We start from the raw sequence: 19929 nt of genomic DNA, 5'->3' as shown, positions 1-19929 counted from the left end.
AAATCTACAGCAGCTGGTGTAGTGTATGGGTAGTCCCAGCAGGACAGGAAAAGCAGTTGGATGTATTTATTTTATGAAATGCTCGTGTCAGTAGACGCAGAAGCATCCAAGTAGGATTGTTTTCTATGGAAGGCAGATTCTCAGACAGCCCTTACCCAACGTGTTGACAGTTTAAAATCCGGAAAACAGAGCAAAGACTGTGCCTGTTAACGAGGTCAGCAGTTTTGCTGCTCGCTTGTTTTGCCTCGCTGGGCTGGGTCGTGCGAGTACTTGTAAAGTGTCTTGAGTTTGCGAAGATGCTGAACATTCTTGAAGCACAGTGTTTTATTCTCTGCGCGCCTGAAAGCTGGCGGCCAACTGTAAATAGAAAATGTCAGATGATTGATCTGAGGTTACTTATGTCAGTAGGTTTAATGAAGGCAATTGGTCTTTTGTTCTGCTACTAAGAGAGGGTGGATTTAGATCATCTCTGAAGGTCTTTGCCAGTCTGAGCAATTACTGCTTTGTTAGTGCTGGCTTTCCCACTGCTGGTACCCAGTCCAAAGTGAGAGCACATTTAGATGTGTTTTTATTCTGCACTAGCTTTTGGAAGGAAAAAAGACAAAGGTAAAAGGTAAACTGTACATTTTTGTAACTTATTAAAATGTCATTTTCTGGGAATTAAATAATGAGGGTAAGTATAATTGTAAGGTGTTAGATTAAGCTAGTAGCACCTTTTTCTTCCTAAGCTTTTGCACTCTCTCTGTGCATTGGTGATTATTTCCAGTCCTCTGCGTCTCAGTTTGTGCACTGGGGCGCAAGGAGATGGAGGGACGTGCTGGAGCTCACCCCGCAGCACCCAGCAGGGTGGCTCCAAGCTGTCCCTTAATTTTGGCCAGGTTACGTGCCCTTGGCTGCAGAGAGGACAGTGGAGGATGGAGATGATCCAGGCCTTGCCAGTGGGGCACCTCCAAAAGAGCCCTGGCAGCTGAAGATGAGGTGGGCACTGTCTTCTGTGCTGGCAGCTGCTGCTTCTCTTTCTCTTTGGGTCTCCTGCGGGTCTTCCCTGGGCTGCAAGGGAAAGATAATTTAGTGTAGTTAGAGTCACACCTTGCACGACTAGATTTGATAAGTATTCTTTACTGTGCTTTCCTGCAACCTGCGTGACAGAGCGAGGGCAGGTGCTGACGTAACCTGCTCCGGCATCTGCTTTTATTGCTCTTAACTCTTGCTGGAGGAGGTGCCCTGCCAGTATCGGCACCGGGGCCGAATCCGGTTAACTCCCCCGTGCCCCCCTTCTGCTGGCTGCCTGTCCCACACGCAATGGTGAGGGGCCACGTTGAGGTGGTGTGGGGCCATGCAAAGTGGTGTGGGGCTGTGTGAGGGGCTATCGGACCGTGTGAGGTGCCGTGAACAGCGTGGTGATAGGACTCTGGAGGTGATCGCCGCCCTGTACTGGGCACTGGTGAGGCCCCACCTCGAGTGCTGTGTCCAGTTTTGGGCCCCTTACCACAAAAAAAGACATTGAGGCGCTGGAGCGGGTCCAGAGAAGGGCAACGAAGCTGGTGAGAGGTCTGGAGTCTTATGAGGAGAGACTGAGGGAGCTGGGGTTGTTCAGCCGGGAGAAAAGGAGGCTGAGGGGAGACCTGAAAGGAGGGGGTCAGTCTCTTCTCCCGGGTCACAGGCAACAGGACAAGAGGAAACAGCCTCAAGTTGCACCAGGGGAGGTTCAGGTTGGATATTAGGAAAACTTTTTACACTAGAAGTGTTATTAAGTGTTGGAATGGGCTGCCTAGGGAAGCGGTTGAGGCACCACCCCTGGAGGTATTTAAAAGACGGGTTGACATGGTGCTTAGAGACATGGTTTAGTGATGTTTTTTTAATCAGAGTTAGGTTGATGGTTGGAATGGATGATCTTAAAGGTCCCTTCCAACCTAGACAATTCTATGACTGTATGTGAAGCAGCGCGGGGCGGCGCGAAGGGCTGAATGGCACCGGGGCTACGCGAGAGGGGCCGCGCGGGGCCGTGTGCAGCGCTGCGGGGCCATGTGAGGGGCGGTGCCTGCGCGCGGGCCTGGATGGCCGTTGCCGCCCCCGGGGCGTGGCCGCTCAGGCATCGCCCGCCCCTCCCGCCCCGCCGGCGCGTGGGCAGGGCCGCTGGGCGGGAACCGTGCGCATGCGTGGAGGTGAGGGGGCGAGGCAGCGCGTGCGCAGTGGGGACCGCCCGCCCCTGGCAACGGGCGGGGACGGGAACCCGGAAGGGCCGGGCGGCTGGAGGCGGCCGCCGCCATGGGCCTCTTCGGGAAGACCCCCGAGAAGCCGCCCAAGGAGCTGGTGAGGCCCCGGTGGCGTCGTCGCTTCGGGCGGGGGCTGGGAGGCGGCGGGGCCGTGGGGTTCGGGGGCGGCGGCCTGGGTGCACGGCGTTGCCATGGCGCGGGGAGGGGACTGCGGAAGGGCCGGGCCGGGCCTGGGCGAGACACCGTGGCGCCGGGGGCCTCTCCTGACAGCACCGGGCTGGGGGCTGAGGTGGAACGGCGGGCCCGCGGCCGGGATGAACTCTGTCCCCGGGTGCGGCTGCGGCGGCCGGGGCTCAGCAGCAGGTGAGGAGCCCTGGTAGTCTGTCCCCAAAGGGTCTGGGGGCATCTGCGCTCGGTTTCCTCGCATCTTCTAAAATACAGCAGCTTCCTGAGGCGCTCGGTCTGCGGTCAGAGCGCTCCCATACCCTGGGGGTATGCAGGGATTTGGGGGGTGCTTCTTAAGGCCGCAGAAGCAGTAGCCAGAGGAGTGATGCATCCTGGGTGGCGTGGTTTGGGGAGGCTTAGTCAGCGCTCCTGGATTTTTAGCTTGCTATTAGCTGTCTTCTGTGGTTTCTAGCTCTCTGGCTTCGTTGTGGGCTTCTAGGTCCTGTTGCAGACAGTCTTAAAAATATGAGTAGCTGGAATATTGGGACTCGGTGGGTTTTTTTGAGGGTGCAGGCTAGCTATGTAAGCCTTGTTTATACCCACAGATTTCTAATGCCAGTGTGAAATGAAATAAGATACTGATTTCACTGCTGCCTTTCATAAATCACTATTAACTTGTTAATAAAAAGACCTGCTGTTTGATGGGAGGAAAGATCAAATATGTTAGAGGTACTAAAAAAGCGACAGGGAGAAGGTGACAGATGCTGAAGATGAAGGCTTAGAAGAGCTGCAGTGCCACAGATATTCTCGCCTGCTTTGTAGCAGCCAAGACCCAGGGGAGTGAGTTACAGTGATTACTTGTTGGGTGACAGCATACTCATACTCTCCCTCCTCTGCCTGTGTCAGAGCACTGTGCAGGCTGGTTGTAGTTTCCTGCGTTCATGAGCAGTGTTGGAAGATACCACAGAAAGAACTGGTGTTTGGGGACTGCTGCTCTCAGTTGTGGGATAAAGCAGCGGACAACCGTTTAACCCACATGATGTGGTTGAACTGCACTGATAACTTCTTGTTGTTCGTGTCCAGTGATCGCTCTTTCCCCTTCCATAACTAACGAGCTTTTTGTGTTTTCCAGTAACACAGCATGCCCGTGGGTCATATTCAAGCTGTTTTGTAGGAAAGCCTGCAAAGGTGCTAGAAAACAGGCGTGTCTGACCTGTAAGAAGTGGCTTGGGTCATCTTGCTGTCATCATCATGCTCTTGGGTTGTAGGCTGGCATGATGACTTCACAGGCCATTACGGAAATATTGAGAAACCCATTAATAGTAACTTCTTTCCTCCTGTGTCTAATTGCACAGCTTTAGAAGGAAGAAGTAGTTATTTCTGCTTGCTAGATCACGGGGGGAAAAAGCACCGCTTAGCTCATGTCTGCTGGCAGCTGTGCACAAGATGCTGTCCCTGAGTAGGGCTAGAGAAGGCACCGAGCACTACAGGAGGTGGCTGATGATGGGAAAAGGTTGAGATTTTTGTGATGGCATTGAGTCACCCTGGGTTGGTTTGTATGCTCCCAGTTGATGGGAAAGAACTTATTGACTGAATGATACAAGGCAAAGATTTTCGTCCTTGTGAGGAGTCAGTGATGCATTTCAGCCTGTGTAAAGCTGGGGGTCTACTATATGTTTAATACCACGTCTGGATTGCTTGAGCTAAAAAGGTAGTTTTCTTCCAGTGTAGTCTGAATGGTTAATTTCAGCTTAGTGTTTTGCTGGTCAATCTCCAGCTGTGAGAACCCTGGTTTTGTTTATGTCAGAGCTGGAAGCAGAATAGCTTCAAGAATGAAATTGTGCTTGGGGTAATTAGCCTTGCTTAGTTGGCCAAAGTGCTTCAATTCCCAGCATTGCTACCTCTGTGCTGCATTGTGTGATAGTTCGTAGCTGTACCCCTACTGTCCTGTGTCAGATCGGCCCTACAGCTTCTTCGCTGCTCAACAAATTGATGTGTCTGGTGTCACTGGACACGTGCAGTAATTGGTGGTATCTCTGCAATGGTTGGGGTTTTCTTTCATTCGAATAATGAAATATTTAAATATCAGTCATAACTTAAAGCCCATGCATTTTGAAGTGCTGCTTTAGATAATGAATGGTGAAGTTACAGGAAAGTATAAAAGCATAGTTTTGAAGTTGGAATTTCAAGTAACTCTTACTTTCTCTTTTTAAGGTTAATGAATGGTCCTTGAAGATAAGGAAAGAAATGAGAGTGATTGATAGACAGATCAGAGGTTTGTACTTATGTCTTATTTTTTATTTTTCCTTTCCCTGTCTGCCTTCAAGGTTGTTTTTGTTTTAATTGGGGGAGACTGTGAAATCTAATAACCTGGGTACTCTGTAACGTCTGGAATAAAGGAAGGCTAGTATGATCTTGGGACCAGACTTAGTCTGGGTTAGAAAATGACATCGCTGTAAAGTTCTGTAAGTAAACCTGAATATTGTATGCTTCCAGTACAACATAATGTTCTTAAATCCCATTTGATAAGTTGAAGTAGACTTGTTATGCAGAATTTCACCCATGTTTATTTTAATGAATAGAGTGTTGGTGTGGTGTGTAATTCTCCATGTAGAAAGTTCTGCAGGTATATACTGGCATGAAGTGCACGTGCTAAACAAAAGTAGCTTTCTGTCAGCTTGGGAAAATTTCTAACAGCAGAGAGAAAAAAAAGACTTTTCTCAGTAGGAGTTTTGCTATTTTGCCCTAAATTATGGGCATTTCACTTGTGAAGAAGTCTTGAAAAGCAGAGGAGTTGCTTGTTATTACACTGTTGCTAGCTCAGTTTCTTGCTGTCTTCTACCCACCTTCCTAGAATCTGAAAATAGATTTGGGGCTAGATTCTGTTTTCCCCTTAGCTTGCGCTCAGGATTGGTCCGTGGGATTTGCTGGTGTTTTGTGGCAGCATCTGGTTATGAAGCCCATGCCTGTTTTGAGTGACTCCTTGAGGAGTATGTTCTCCCTTTCCTCCCCAGCCCCACGCCTCTGGAGTGAGGAGGAGGGCTTCATGTATTCTCCCACTTGTAGATTTGTATGAGTTGGTTGGAGAGAGATGCTCACCCAGTACAAAGTCTGTCTTTGTCCTCATCTGTGAAATGAGGACAGGGTTTATGCCTCTTCCAGGAAAACCAATGTACAGTGGCGTTCATTATGTTTGTGAATTGATTTGCGTTCTCCCAGGCACGTTGTGTGGTTGTATCAGGCACCGAGCAGCTGAAACATGGCCGATATTAATAGCAAAGTACGTTTTAACAGCCTTGTCTTCCATGGGAGCAAACTACTCACATGTTCACTATTGCTGGTTTCTTGAAATTTTATTTTTCTCTCAACTTTATGCATACCGTAATACTTCTAATGGCCTTTATAGATATTGGGTTATGTGGTAGTCTGATATTTTGATGTGGATGTAAATCTAATTATTGTAGCAGCTCTAAACACTTCTCTGTGTGTGTTTTGGAGTGTTACATTCAAAGAAAGACAGTTCAGCATGTCAGAGCTCAGACCACCAACCATCTGCTATTCTGATAAAGGACAGAATATCTTTTTAATGCCTGTATTGTGCTAGGATTTCACACCTTACCAAGTTGCAGCTGTGGAATTGCACAGCTCTGCCGGGCACTTACCAGGCTAGCAGGCTGCTGCTGAAAGATGACAGCCCCATGCCACTAGGGTGGTTGCTTGTTTGGTGGTTTTTTGTTGTTTTTTTGTAATTACCCACTGTGGTTGGATTCTGTCATGTTTTATTATTTCAATTGAGACATACACAGAAAATCACTGTAATCTTTGAGTAAGGATGCTGAGCTGGGAGCTGGCTTAGTTTCTGTGGGGAAACTGTGCTGGGTGTGTTTTGATACAGCTACACTCCCATCCACCTGGGGCTGACTGGCTGGGCTTGGATCACTCAAACACCTGGCTTACCCAGTCAGTGCAGTTACTGATATAGCAACACGCTGTTTCAAACCATCTGTTGTTGTTGGAGTCTTGCTGCTTTAGTGTTTTCCATTTGGTGTAGGTTGCTTTTGAGGGCTTGGAAGGGTCAAAGAAATGAAAGGTGACTTCAAAATTGCGTTTTCCAAGTTAATATAGTTGGAATAATACAGTAACTTTGTGTTTTACTGAGCTTGCGAGTTGCTCTTGCAGGCGTTTTGGACTGCTTTGTGCCTCTGTTGTGCTTGGTAATGCTGCAGAGGGACCGGTGTACTGACTTGGCTCACTAGACATGCATAGCTGACATTGACCTTTAAAGGTGGAGTTGACTGTTCTTGCATATTTGTGCCACTAATCTTGTATTCAGCAGTTCATCATGCAAGTAAAAGCATTTACTCGAGTACAAGGCCACCCTGTGCTAGTTTGGAAGTAAAGCAGTAATTGTGGGTGTACTCAAAGTGAAGTCATAATTCCTCAGTACTGCTGGAGCACTCCTGGGGCTTTTTGTTTTCTGCTGTGCCATTTCACCTTTTTCTTACCTCTTCTGATACGCTGGGGCTTGGCTCATTCCTGTGTCTGATGATACACAAATGTTTTCAAGCTTGTGACATTTCTGCAGATAATAGTGAGGAAGAAGCAAGGATTATTTTTCTGATTACGATACTACAGATTCCTGCCAGTCCTTTAGGATAAAGAGGCCATTGAATGATATTGAGGGAATGACTCATTGTGAGTACAGGGCTTGTTAACTCCCACGTGAGCAGCTGCATCGAAGTCTCCAGGTCGGCCTGTGCCAAAAAGTGTGCGTTGATACCTTCGTTTTTATAAAAGGGCAGCTTTTGATTCTTGCCTGTGTGTAACTTCTGTCTGGTATAAGCCAAGAAGGCTCGAACAAAACCAGCCATTCCTAGAAATACTTGTTCTTGTGGTTCAACTCTTTGCAGAAAAGTGTTCCTAACCCTTACTATCTGAATTCTTTATTTACTTTTGGATAGGTTGGGTTTTTTTCACAGGCTTAGAGCCACACTTCATCAGTGGCTAATTTATTGCTGAGTCTAGAAAAGGAACAGGGTTGCCACAGCCCCTGCTTGTTCCTGTGTTTCTTACTCTGAGCTTTATGGGGTACCTGGTTCTGCTGTACACAGCCAGCGGTATCTGATGAGACGGATGTGTGAACAGTCACATCAGATTTGCTAGAGAAACCTACGTTATTTAAGGAAGCCTGTTTCGTGTATAATATTTCAAATCCAGCTATTTGGTGCTCATTTTGTACAGGGTTAGCTCAGTACTGCTCCAGCATGCTTTTATGAAAAGCTGTAGAATGAAGCTGGATACCAGGAGAGTTTGAACAGCCTGTTTTAGGTTGCATCTAACGATTTACCAGCATACTACTTTACTGATAAATTGTCCATAACTTTGGCGCCAGCCAGCTTATAATTTGAATGTGCCGGTTCATATGAACACCTAATGCTTGAATTATGAGGAATGTAAACTCAAAACCTTAAGTAGGAGTATAGATTTGGCTAGGTATCCAGCTGAAGCTTAATGGGTTGTGCCTGATGGGGGGAATTATTAAGTCTATCTGCAAGTATGAAGGCTTTTTTTGACAGTAAATCCGTAGTTCAAAGTAACTCTTAAAATTGTGGACACACCCTTACAAATTCACTATTTAAAAAAAAACAACCATAACCATTTATAAAGTCAGCATATATCTAAAACTTTCCAGCCTCTGTGAGATCAGAGAGCCTTCTACAATCTTTCTGAACGTATTTGTTTTCAGAAAAGCAGATTTCAGGGATTTAGAAGCAGTGAGGACAATTTTGCCTACAACAGCCCTCAAATTCACGTGAAGGTGGGCATATGGTTAAGCTTTGAGTGTAGTCTGACAGGTAAGTATTTTTTTGCTAGTAAAATGCCTGTCTGTCTTCTGAGACTACTAGTTTTCACCTTCCTGGTGAAATGGGGCTGTCTCGTGATTAACACGGAAGAGGTAACCTTATAAGCAGCAAATCAATACATTAGTCTTAAACTGTGTGTGTATAATATATGTGTGTATGTTTTCATACATATGTATCAGGCCAGTTTAATAGTCAGGAAGTTATTCTGAAGTTTTAAGTCAAGTAGTTGTCTCGGAGTGTTTTGTTCTTGCTGGACCTTTTCCATTTCTTAAGAATTCATCTTAGTTCAGCCTCATGCAGTGGTATTCCTGGACAGTCCTTTACAGTACTCTTAACTGCAAAGAAAATTACAGAGCTGTGTGTTTACTACTGAGAATTAATCAGCTAATATGTAAATCAGCCTAGAACAAGGTCTTTGAATAACAGAGGGGATCTGGAATCAAGCAGAAATTATTCTTTGCATTGAAAATACACCCAAAAAATGTCCGTTTTCTCTTCCAAATCCTTAACAGTTTGTTGTTGTTTGCTGTGTTTTTCTGTACTCCAGATATCCAGAGAGAAGAGGAGAAGGTGAAGCGGTCGATAAAGGATGCTGCCAAAAAGGGTCAGAAGGATGTGTGTGTGATCCTGGCGAAGGAACTGATCCGCTCCCGAAGGGCTGTAAGCAAACTCTATGCATCCAAGGCTCACATGAACTCTGTTCTCATGGGGATGAAGAACCAGCTTGGTAAGAACTTCTTCTGAGCCCAAGTACCTCTAGCTTTAGAGGTGAGGTCTGAGTTTCTATTTTCAGAACCAAGGTCAAATGCAGGCAGAGCTTGAATTTGGAAACAGGCTTCCTGTTGTGAAAGGCAGCTGATCCCAGTGGCCTTCAGGGCCCTGGGAAATTCCTCCCATAGCAGGCCTGGAGGTGTGAGGTCCTCACATCCAGCCAGGCTGAGCACCTACTCCTGGTAGGCACCGCATCCACAGCAGTGCCTTCACCAGCACCCATGTAAATACACACAGCTTTCACATGAACAGCACTGACAGATCAGTCCTGGTCTTCCTCTTCACCTAATTAGGACTGAGGTTCGCTAGTAGAATACATACATATTTATATATACACACACACACACATATGACCAATCTATAGTTTGTTCCAGTGCCTGCTCTCAAACTGTGCAAACTGGCCAGCTCTCTGGCAACTGGCCTCGCATCTCTTCCTCTGCCTGAGATGCTGGTACCTGGACCTGTAGGCCCTGAAGTTTGTTCCCTGTTCCACCTTGATCCCTGCCTTTCTCTACCTTCAGTCCTTCCCCTAAACATCCCATAAAAAGTTTCTCATGTTCAATCACATTCCTGCAATCTCCTTAAAAGATTCTGTAAGTTTTTCTTGGTTCAAAAAATGCTCTTCTCCCCCACGTCCAATACTGAGTCCTATATCCCTGTAGACATTAACCCTTCTCAGTCTGCAGGATGTTCTGGAGATGGTTTCCCCGCTGCCCTGCCTGAATGGGCTTTCCCCCCTGGGCTCTGGAGTAGCCAGGGAGCCCACAATTAGTTTCTTGGGGTTCCTACCCCTCGTTGTTCCCAAGATCCTGACTCTCTGTGTTTCCTCAGATTAGCTGCTCAGCAGATAATCTAACACCTCTCCTTGGAGCCCAGGGTTGCAGTGAGATGAGAATCGTGTGCTCTGAAATAGAACTCTCTGCCAGTAGTTGGGGGCACATTTTTACTGTGCGTTCCTAAAGAGTTTGAGTATGTGTCTGACATCCCTGTATCCTTATGGAGCCTGATGTTTTGACAGGACCACTAACGTGAGGTTTACTTTCTTCAGTAGATTTCCCTTCATCTTGTAAGCGATTGTTTCTCTAGCAAGAGTCTTGACACTTTCCAAGCCCTAAATGGAGATTGGGAGTGGGAGGGCAGTGTTTGACTTCCTTGATTTGGAGGAATGGGTTTGCCCTGGTGGTTTAACACCTAGCGCTCTGTAAACCCTGCTTGGTCCTTCGTGCTCCTCCAATACCAGTGTATTTCCCTCATTCCTTATCCACACCAGAAACCTGTTGTGATAGACTTCCTGCAGTATTTCCCACCCCTTAGAGCATTCTGCCTTGTAACAAGAGCAGAGCCGAGAGCATTAAAGACAGGGAAAGACTTGGGGGGGGGTTAACATGCTCCTAATATTGCCCCCACCCCAGCGTTACCCAGCCTGGTTGCTAGTGGGTTTTAACACTAGATGAGCAATAAACTGGGAGTCGCAATGTGGACCTTAAGTGTAATCTTACGATAGGCCAAATGTGGCTCCCCCCACTTCCTCATTCAGGAAGGGGAAGCAGGGGCTGTCCTTGCAGCTTGAGGCATCCCTTAAAAGGAAAAACTCTTTCCTACCAGCATCTTCATCTTACTGGGAATGTTCTGACACGCTTACCCAAGCAATAGGAAGGAATCTAGAATTGAGTCTGGGGTTTGTATTCACCTGCTTCATCCTGGGGAAATGACCTCTCAAAGCAAGATTTCTGTTAGTGTGTTAACATTACAAGTGTAATATTCTTAAGGAAATTAAGTGTTAAAATGAAAAATAATGCATGCTGTACCTTCATTTTGCTTCATTAAGGAGTGACCATTTTATATGCAAACAGGTAAGTTCTCCATGGCTAGGAAGCTGTGAAGTTAGAAGGCACAATTAAAGAACCTCAAAGTACCCTCAATTGTTGCATTTTGTTCTTGGTGTGTGAAGATCCACGAGAAGAGCTTTTAAGCTATATTATGGGAATAGCCTCTGGAATCAGTATTGTTAAATTCAGCTTAAACTACACTTATTTCCAGTTTATCTGCTTAGGTATTAATTTTCTAGCATACTGTTTGCTGTGAAACTATTGCAGTAGAACTTCAGCCAGAGTTAGCTTCCACTGCCCAGTTTGAGGCAGGAGGTCACCGGTTTGGTCGGCAGTCAGGCATGGAGCTGGACTGTAGCTCTCCTGGTGAAACCTTCAGCAGGACGTCTGGCTGCTGAGGGGCACAGGCAGGAGCTCCTCAGGGATCTCTCATGAACTGGAGAGCAAGGGGGTTGAAATCTCTCTGCAGGGAACCTGGATTGCTCCAGGTGATCCAGCAGGATCAGGATCTGCTAGAAACTTATTTTTTCCAATGTGGGTAGGAGTTGAGCTTTTCCAAGAAGGGAAATAAGAATGAAGAGGCGGGATGTCCCTTTCTTTTTTTTAATTAAATTGCCTAAACGTAAACCAATTTCTATTCATGTGGGGAGGATATAATTTCTCTGGTTTTGGTGGTGCATGAATCATTCAAGCTTTTCTATTTCTCTCCTTCACAGCTGTCCTGAGAGTAGCGGGGTCATTGCAGAAGAGCACAGAAGTCATGAAAGCTATGCAAAATCTAGTAAAAATCCCTGAAATCCAAGCAACGATGAGGGAGTTGTCCAAAGAGATGATGAAGGTAAGATCTGTGTGACTGCTTAGAGTGTCCCCTTTGTCAGAGGGCTTGTGTGCGCTCTGACAAACAGAAATTAAAGTATCCCATTAATAGCTGGGGACTTTCTAGCAAGTTATTTTACGTGGGGGAAACCCTGACTGGGTGATACGCGCAGCACGTTTGGTGCAAAGCTTGATTGAAGCTGAAAAAAGCTGCTGGGGTTGAGGATGGAAGGAGGAAGATCCCTGTACAGAGCGGCTGTGGCTCGGTCATCCTGGTCCCCAGGGTGGGGGGAGATGGAGACTCAAATCAGGGTTCACACCTGTGCCCAGTGACTGCCCCTGTCCCCAGGCCCCTGTCTGCTCGGGGGGACACTCAGCGTCCTGCTCCCAGGGGTGAAAATGTTCATTAAGAAAGTCCCACCACAGCCTGTTGTGGGGTGGGAAGCTGAAAGTCCCATCTTAGACAAGGTGGCTATTCTGATACTGGGTTAAAAACACCTCGTGTAGTGTCTCCATCTGATCAAAGTGCTCTGATTTTTAAAGCATACTACTTCCCTAGGCTGGTTTATTTTCTTTTCAACTACCTAAGTTATTTTGCTCCCCCCCTTACGACTCTAGACTGTTTAGGTCAAATTGGCTTATTTCTTAATAATTTTACCATCGTGCACCAGAACAATTTGGCCATACCTAGACTTCAGGCCCAGCAAAGGAATGTTTTCAAATGCAGATTAATAAAAAAAAAAAAAAGAGGAATCTCTGTCAAACACTAATTTTATAGCATGTTATACAATTTCTGCTTCATGAGTGGAGCATGTGCAATACAGCTGCAAATGTCAGTGTTTAGACATGGAACAACAAGGAAATACAGCTTGAGGCTCTCAAAGTGAGAACACGTATATTGAATCCTTAATTTTGTTACTCCTTTTCCTGTGCAGCAGTTGTGCAGGCACGTGCTGAAACAGCAGGCAGGTGTGTTGGCCACCCCTCAGGCCACAGGGAAGCCGTGGTCCAGAAAGTGCAGTCATTCAGTGCCTGATCTCGAGAGCAGGAAGCCTGTCCTCTTGCTCTGCCCTTTCCAAAGGCATCACACGCTGCCTTTGCTTTGTTTTCCACCAGGCTGGTATTATAGAGGAGATGCTGGAGGACACCTTCGAAAGCCTGGAGGATCAGGAGGAAATGGAAGAGGAAGCAGAGATGGAAATTGACAAAATCCTGTTTGAAATCACAGCTGGTGAGTGTGTGTGTGTGTGCTTGCTGGGAGCACAGCCCTGCCCCGCGCTCTTCAAAAAGACACAGCAATTTGGATTTCCATCTGTTCCGACTTCACGGCGCTCTCCCAGCGGTGGCTTTGCCTTTGCTGGTGGGCAGAGTGCTCTCACAGACTGGTTGCTCAGGGAATACTGGCTGAGAAGGCCGGTGCGGTTGGGTAAAGCATAAGTCATAATTCATCAGCTGACATCTGGGCAGTGCTCTGACTGAGGCTTTCACAGAGCAGCGCTTGTTTGTGCGGTGGCTCCTCTTCGCGGGGTGAAATCTGCATGAGGGAGCAGATACCCCGTTATTAATGAAGCCAGGAAGCAAACTCAGCTGCGTGGCCTCAAGTTGTAGTGCTGTGATCCCTGGCTGTAACATCTCTTACTGTAATGAGGGGGGGACACACCCACAAAACAACTCCCCCACCCCCAACCCACCCCCCTCAATTTCTGCCTCACAGCTCATGAATAACGATCTACTGTTTCAGCTACTTGACTTAGATAATGCTTAGAACGCTCCTCACCTGAATTTCTTGTGACAAACCTGATGATGGGAGCTGTGTCCAGCTGAAAGCAGAGTTCCCCAGCTCCTGCCCTGCTGTTACCTTGTGCCCAGCCACTGGCTCGTTGCTTTCTCTCGTTTCTGGCATCCTGCTTTGCTGTTTTCTGTCCCATTTCCTGGCTGGAAGCAGCTCCCTTCCTGCCAGGCGGGCTGTGGGTCAGTTCTGCTGCATCAGCCAACAGCCCGGAGCTGAGTGAGGCCAACAGGTCTCGTGCTTGTCCTCTACCAGAACTGACAGGTTGAATTATTTTAGATGTACCTAAAAACTGCTAATGAAACGCAGTGCATGCTAACGAGCCTCTGTTGTTGTTTGCAGGGGCCTTGGGTAAAGCACCTAGTAAAGTCACAGATGCTCTCCCAGAGCCTGAACCCATGGGAGCAGCGGCTGCTGTTGACGAGGAGGAAGACATCGAGGCGATGCAGTCGCGCTTGGCCACGCTCCGGAGCTAAAGGCTGAAACCAAGGTGTACAGTTTGCTGCCTTTGTTTTGTTGGTTGTTCTTTTTTTTTTTTTTTTTTTTTTTTTTGCAATGGGATATTCTGTCCTACCTTCAAAATGCAAAACTTAATACGTGAGAATATTTTATGTAATATATATATTGTTTTCTTCCTGGGGAGTGTATTCTCCAAGAAACTACTGTAATATACTTCTTCTTGGGGAGTGCAGTCTGTAGAGATTCTCTCACCCTCTGTCTGTGGGGGCTGTGGTGAAAGGGCCCTGGTGGTGGAATGTTACGTATTTGCAGATACAAAGTCCTGAAACACATCTTGAGCTTCAAGTACCATCTTTCCCCCAAAGGCACTTTCGCTTAATCTGCTACCAAAACCCTTCAGTGGTGTAAGATCTCTTGTTTTTCTGAATCACTACAGATTTTATTAAAGCTGCTTTTAACAGTTGTTCCCGTCATCACTTCAAACTCTTTTCACAAACAATATCCACTTCTAACAGCTCCCTCCTAGTTTGATAACACCTTTTTTTTTTCCCCTTATCTTTAGCACATTTAGGGCCTTTGCAGCATAGATAAAGAAGAGCTTTCCCTCAGAGCAGCTTCTTTCTTCCAGCTCTGTCCTGGCAGAGCCTTCCTTAGGGAAGGCAGGGTTTCACAGGTCCTGTCACAGGCAAACAGGTGCCAGGCAGAGTATTTCATTAGTCACATGCTGAATCATTCCAGGTACTATCACTTAAGAGTGATGAAAAGCCAGCTGCTGCCTTAAATGGCATGTTTCTATGGTCAAGGGAATCCAAAACACAAGGAGAGGCTTTTCTCCTCTCAAGGAAAAATTTCAGGCAAAACAACTGTGGCATATTGGAAAACAGGTGTCTGCCATGTCTGTCACCTGCACGTGTCAGTGCCACAGGAGCCTCACGGGCAAAGGAAAACACTTCTAATTTTAAGGAAGACTTGCCAAAAGAAAACTAAGTCTATAAATAATTGTATTCCAAATAAGATAACACACAGACACTGAATGTTGTCCAACAGCTTCCAGGTGCAGCCACAAGGGGCCATGCAGGATTCACCTTGATGCCAGCAGGTGGCAAATACAGGCCTGTCTCACAGCAGAGCAACCCTAACCCCGGGCTGCCTACCCAGGGGAAAGCTCTCCTTCTAATGTTCCCTCTCCACCCCAAGACAAATGCGACTGTTTCTCATGATCTTAAAAATCCAGAGAGGACAGGATCAGAAAGGAAAAAAAAAAAGAGCCTTTGAAGAGTAGGATGGGGCAGATGCCAGCTGCAATAAAATCAGATTGAACAACAACATATTGATAAGAAAATTAAAAAACTAACTTCAACAATAGGTCTTTTCATACATATGTGTGTATGTGTGATCAGTGGGATGCATTTCACTAGCTGGAGGTGAGGGACCTGCACACCAGCTCCCCACAGCTACTCCAGCTGGGTCCAAGGAAAGCCATTGAATTGCTTTGTTTCATTTACTTCAAACTTGGTAACACAAGAAAACTTTAAGGACAGGAACTAGTTCAAGCACAGACACCAAATGAAGGGTTTATTGCTCTTCCCTACAGACAGCAGCTGAAGCAACTATAAAGCAGGCCCATCTTTACCATCAGCTGGAGGCCTCAGCAGGCAGAGGTGAAGTTCTCGCTGACCCCAGTGAAGATGTGTGGGTCAGCGTAAGCCCAGTGACACCACAGCCCTTGCACAGCCTCACAACTGCCTCAGTTCCTCACCCAGCATTACGGGCCTTTCCGAGCTGGAAATGGTCAGACCAAAGAGGGACCACCCCTGGGAGCAGGCCACCACTGACAGCCCTCAGCAAGGCACACACGGACCAGGCCAGACAATCAACACACATCAACCTACTGGTGGTTTTGTTTTGCTGCTGTAGATGTTCCGGGCACCTTCTCTAGTCCCAATTTTGAGAGGAAGGAAGCAGAGGAACCTATTCACAGTAGACAAACCTTTTGTGAGCCCACTTAATCAAGTCAGAATAAAGAGACTCCTCCCTTTTAAGTCACCACAGTCTCAGCTCCACTCTGGCTGCTGAGGGATGGATAAAAGGAAGTTCCCCTGAAAAAATACACCTGACAGTTATGCTAATCATTAGTAACAGGTGAAGTACTATGGGGAGGGCAATTTGCACAGAGTATGTCAACACCTTACATAGAGTTCAGAAAAGTAACTTCTGGTGAAGTAGGAGGTTCCTTCCCACACCTTCCTCCCCCCAGCAATTCCCCCACACATTTCAGCACTGGAAAGGACAATGACAGACAGACCAGTTTGTATTATCTCAGCTTATCTGGGTGGATGGCAGATGCACCTTTCTACTCTTGACCCCTCTGCCTGTTTTAAGTTTTAGGATGTTTTCAGTCTCTCATTTCGGAGCAACGTGTGCACCACTGAAGACTGAAGCTGCAAAACTGACATGAGACAGACCGCAGCAGGGGCAGTGGCTGAGCAGCAGTGGTCAGGCCAGGTCATGCTTTGGTTAACCAAAAAAAACCCAAAAAGCTATAAACAGATCTGTCATTAAATTCAATACCCCAAAAGCCTTCAGATACTTTAAGCCCCAGTATGAACAGTACACAGCACACAACTTGCTTTTGCGTTTCAAAGCATTGCATCAAATTAATTACATTTTAAAGAGTCAATTGAAGAAGCCAGGCAAGGAACAGTATCTGAAATAGAAGAATTTTATGTAGACCATTCAGTGTTAAAAACCAGAGAAACATCGGTTCAAATTAAAGAGCAGTTTCAAACAGAAGACATTTGATTAAAAGTTTTTTTTTTAACATTTAGAAATTTAAATACATTTACCTAAAGATGGTTAACCCCCATCTCTATGTTACTATACAATAGCTTAAAGCTACTTTTAAATGCTAGTTCTATGTTAATGTGAAATTCCAGAACTGCATTCTTATTTTTATGTAAATTGGTTATTAAAGTGGGTGACTCCATACTTCCTCCCACCCCAAAATAAATTTTAAAAATTGGAGCTTTACAATGTCTTGAATAATGTCTTTCAAATGAGTAATTTGGAATAGTTTCTGACAGTTCTATAGGAGGTATTTTGTACAATTTGGAGAGCAACTCCATATAAAGTTCTATTGCAACTGAGCATTCACAGTATGCCACAGTCCATACATATTACTACATATACATATCAGGTTTGTAAACATTGGAAGAATACACAGAACATAGTACCACGATCCTCTGGTACTGCTGAAAGGAAGATGAGGTAACATTCATATAATCTCAAAGTCCACAGAGGTCCTGACTGAGTAGTTAAAACAGCTGCCAACGCTTCTGTTTCATAGTGTGTGGTTAAGGCTTTCTACTTTAGGGTCTGCTAAGGCTGGATTCATTCGCTCTCAGTATCCCAACTGCATCTTTAACAGCGTGGTAAATGACATTCTTCACCTGGGGGGAGAGCAGCAGCGGTTAGATGTACGAGCAACCAGGCTGGTCGGGGTGGACAGCTCTGACACACAGAACACACCTGCACAACTTCCCCCGCTTCCCCCCGCCCCTCCTGGCTCTCCCTGGAGTTTAAACAGCACAAGCTTCGCTTACATCACTAACTTGGGACAATAAGGTCCAAATCCTAACGGGATAAAAAACTGAAACCCTGTAGCTCAAGGGGAGTATCGCAAGCTCAGCTAGAGGGAAAACAAAAGAAATGCAAGAAAGAAATGTCCCAGAAGAATCTCAGGAGACCCTCCAGAAGGCTTCCTCAAAACTACTAAAAAAGTGTGACAATTCAAAAACCTACAGAAATTCCTCTTCCAGATCCAATGCATTAAAGCTGATATGAACATGAAAGCAACTTGGGTTGTGTGGACACACCCCTCACAGGTTTGCTGAGGCTGTTTATTGGGGTTTGGTGTTTGCTTTTTTGGTTTTTTTGAAAGGGTCAGGAGGGGAAGGGTTCATTTTGAGCACTGGTAAGTTACCTGCAATTTATCTTCATGGTTGGTATGCGTATGCGACAGATACCTAAATTCCTGAGTGAGCCAGAAGCAGTGTTTGACATGCTCTGGGGATACAAAGTCTTCTGCAACTTTAATACAACTGTACAAATTATGAACCTAGAAAGAAGAAAGAAGCATTAGCCACGTGCTCAAACGTCTGCCCCAGCGGTCAGGCCATAACAGCGCCCCCGGGTTCCTTGCCTGGTGTGGAGCTCCTGCTGGGATGAAAACTACATCTCCTAGAAACTGTACAATAGCCCAGCCTTGAACTCCATACTCTTGATGAAGGCGTTTTCTTAGCGATCGGTCCAAGTACCAACTCTGATCATGAATGGGATCGTGATCTACAGGGTTTTCTTGACCTTGTTCTTCCGCCACCTGAAAAGTCACAAGACACCAGGTGTTACAATATACCAGTCCCACCGGACAATCCAGAGGTACGTGTGGTGTTCCCTGGGCACACACACCAGACAGACTTGCATCATGTGCTCAGGTATGAGAGCTGCACAATGAAAGGTCTGGATTCTTATTCAGTCCTTGGTTTGCTTGTCAAGGCTTCATTTCTTAGGCCTTCTTGCTTCACAGACATTGCAAAGGTGGATACAGGAAATGCAAGTAAATCCAATTTACAGAATCACAGAATTGTCATGGTTGGAAAGGACCTCTGAGATCACCGAGTCCAACCATACCCACACAAAACCCCCCTACAATCTTGGCCACTAGAGCATGCCCTTAAGAGCACATCTACACATTTCTTAGATACCTCCAGGGATGGTGACTCCACCACCTCCCTGGGCAGGCTGTTCCAGTGCCCGACCACTCTTAGTAAAGTAATTCTTCCTAATATCTAATCTAAACATCCCCTGCCGCAACTTCAGACCATTTCTCTGGTCCTGTCATTATTCACCTGGGAGAAGAGGCCAACACCCACCTCTCTACAACCTCCTTTCAGGTGGTTGAAGTAAGCTGAAGCTACTTCAGTTGAAGTAATTTACAGTAAGAAGAAACAGAAGCGTTAAGTGACTCCCAGTGGGAACCAGTGTCATATGGGGTCGATGCTCTTACACCACCATGGCCTGTAACTGGAAGAAACGACTGAGTGTGGAATTCAGCAGGTGGCCACCCTGAGGCCTGCACCAGTCACTGTGCTCACTGACCAGAACAGAGGATGCTAACTATTTTTCAGGACATATGAAGCTGGGAGTCACATGCAGCACTTCAGAAAAGAAATGAGGAGTGTGGGGAGACAATTTATTAAAAAAGTTCCAGTATAAATCCAATTTGTTGTGGCAGTCATTTACAGCTGGGACTGTAGCCAGAAACTCATTTGGGAGGAGATGAACAGCCTGGCACTACTCCAGGACAAGCTGCTGAAAGCCTCACCACCACAGGCAAGTAGGTTACAAGAGACCAAGAAGAGGTGAGAGATGTCAAAACTCAAAACACCAACGCTTATCGAAGTCCGTATCATGTTTTATCATGTTTAAGATTTGTTCTTTAACTAAAGCTGCTGTAGTGTCTCTAAGCTTCTGCCCAAACAGCAGTCAGGCTGACAAGGCCAACAGTTGTTCAGATCATCCCATTTATCCTTTGTAACATCAGCATTATTTGTCCTTTCCACTTTCAGAGCACCAAAGAAGTTCTAGCACTAAGACCACGGGGAACTCTGGTCTCAGGGAAGCGGTTGAGTCACCATCCCTGGCAGCATTTAAAAGAGAAGTAGATGCAGTGCTCAGAGGTATGGTTTAGTGATGGTTTTGTCAGTGTTGGGTTGACAGTTGGACGAGATGATCTGAAAGGTCCTTCCAACCTAGACAACTCTATGATTTGTAGTGAATTCAAATACTGAAACAAGCACTTTTGGCTGTAGTACCACATCTCTACTAAACGTTTAACTCCCACAAAAACAGCCCCCAAAACACCTTATGCTTTTCCCTTAATCCAAGCCTCATAAAGGTATGGGGGGAAAATAGTAGGAAAAAGGAGAGAACAAGGAAGAACTTTATGCACCATACAGTGC

General features: G+C 46.1%; 2 protein-coding genes across 4 annotated transcripts in view; one reads left to right on the top strand and one right to left on the bottom strand.

The window, feature by feature from the left end:
• LOC106902937 (charged multivesicular body protein 3) overlaps positions 1 to 14372 on the top strand; it is a 38485-nt gene extending 24113 nt beyond the window's left edge. The window contains exons 1-6 of one of the 2 annotated variants that reach the window (XM_014966808.1): positions 2178 to 2313; positions 4596 to 4656; positions 8793 to 8972; positions 11562 to 11683; positions 12778 to 12892; positions 13793 to 14372. In XM_014966808.1, the coding sequence (XP_014822294.1) occupies positions 2269 to 2313; positions 4596 to 4656; positions 8793 to 8972; positions 11562 to 11683; positions 12778 to 12892; positions 13793 to 13926 (657 nt within the window). In that variant the 5' untranslated portion in view covers positions 2178 to 2268 and the 3' untranslated portion in view covers positions 13927 to 14372. Of the gene's footprint in view, positions 1 to 2177; positions 2314 to 4595; positions 4657 to 8792; positions 8973 to 11561; positions 11684 to 12777; positions 12893 to 13792 lie in introns of those variants that run through there. The other variant, XM_014966809.1, reaches the window with a different exon arrangement.
• Positions 14373 to 16613: 2241 nt separating this feature from the next.
• KDM3A (lysine (K)-specific demethylase 3A) overlaps positions 16614 to 19929 on the bottom strand; it is a 35404-nt gene continuing 32088 nt past the window's right edge. For both annotated transcript variants that reach the window (XM_014966805.1, XM_014966803.1), the window contains 3 exons: positions 18111 to 18287; positions 17892 to 18026; positions 16614 to 17358 (listed from right to left, as the gene is read on the bottom strand). In XM_014966805.1, coding sequence (XP_014822291.1) covers positions 17278 to 17358; positions 17892 to 18026; positions 18111 to 18287 — 393 coding nt within the window. In that variant the 3' untranslated portion in view covers positions 16614 to 17277. The remainder of the gene's footprint in view (positions 17359 to 17891; positions 18027 to 18110; positions 18288 to 19929) is intronic.

Source organism: Calidris pugnax, unplaced genomic scaffold, assembly GCF_001431845.1.
Source record: "Calidris pugnax isolate Ruff unplaced genomic scaffold, ASM143184v1 scaffold14, whole genome shotgun sequence".
NCBI lineage: Eukaryota > Metazoa > Chordata > Aves > Charadriiformes > Scolopacidae > Calidris > Calidris pugnax.
This window is presented reverse-complemented; position numbering and strand designations above follow the sequence as displayed.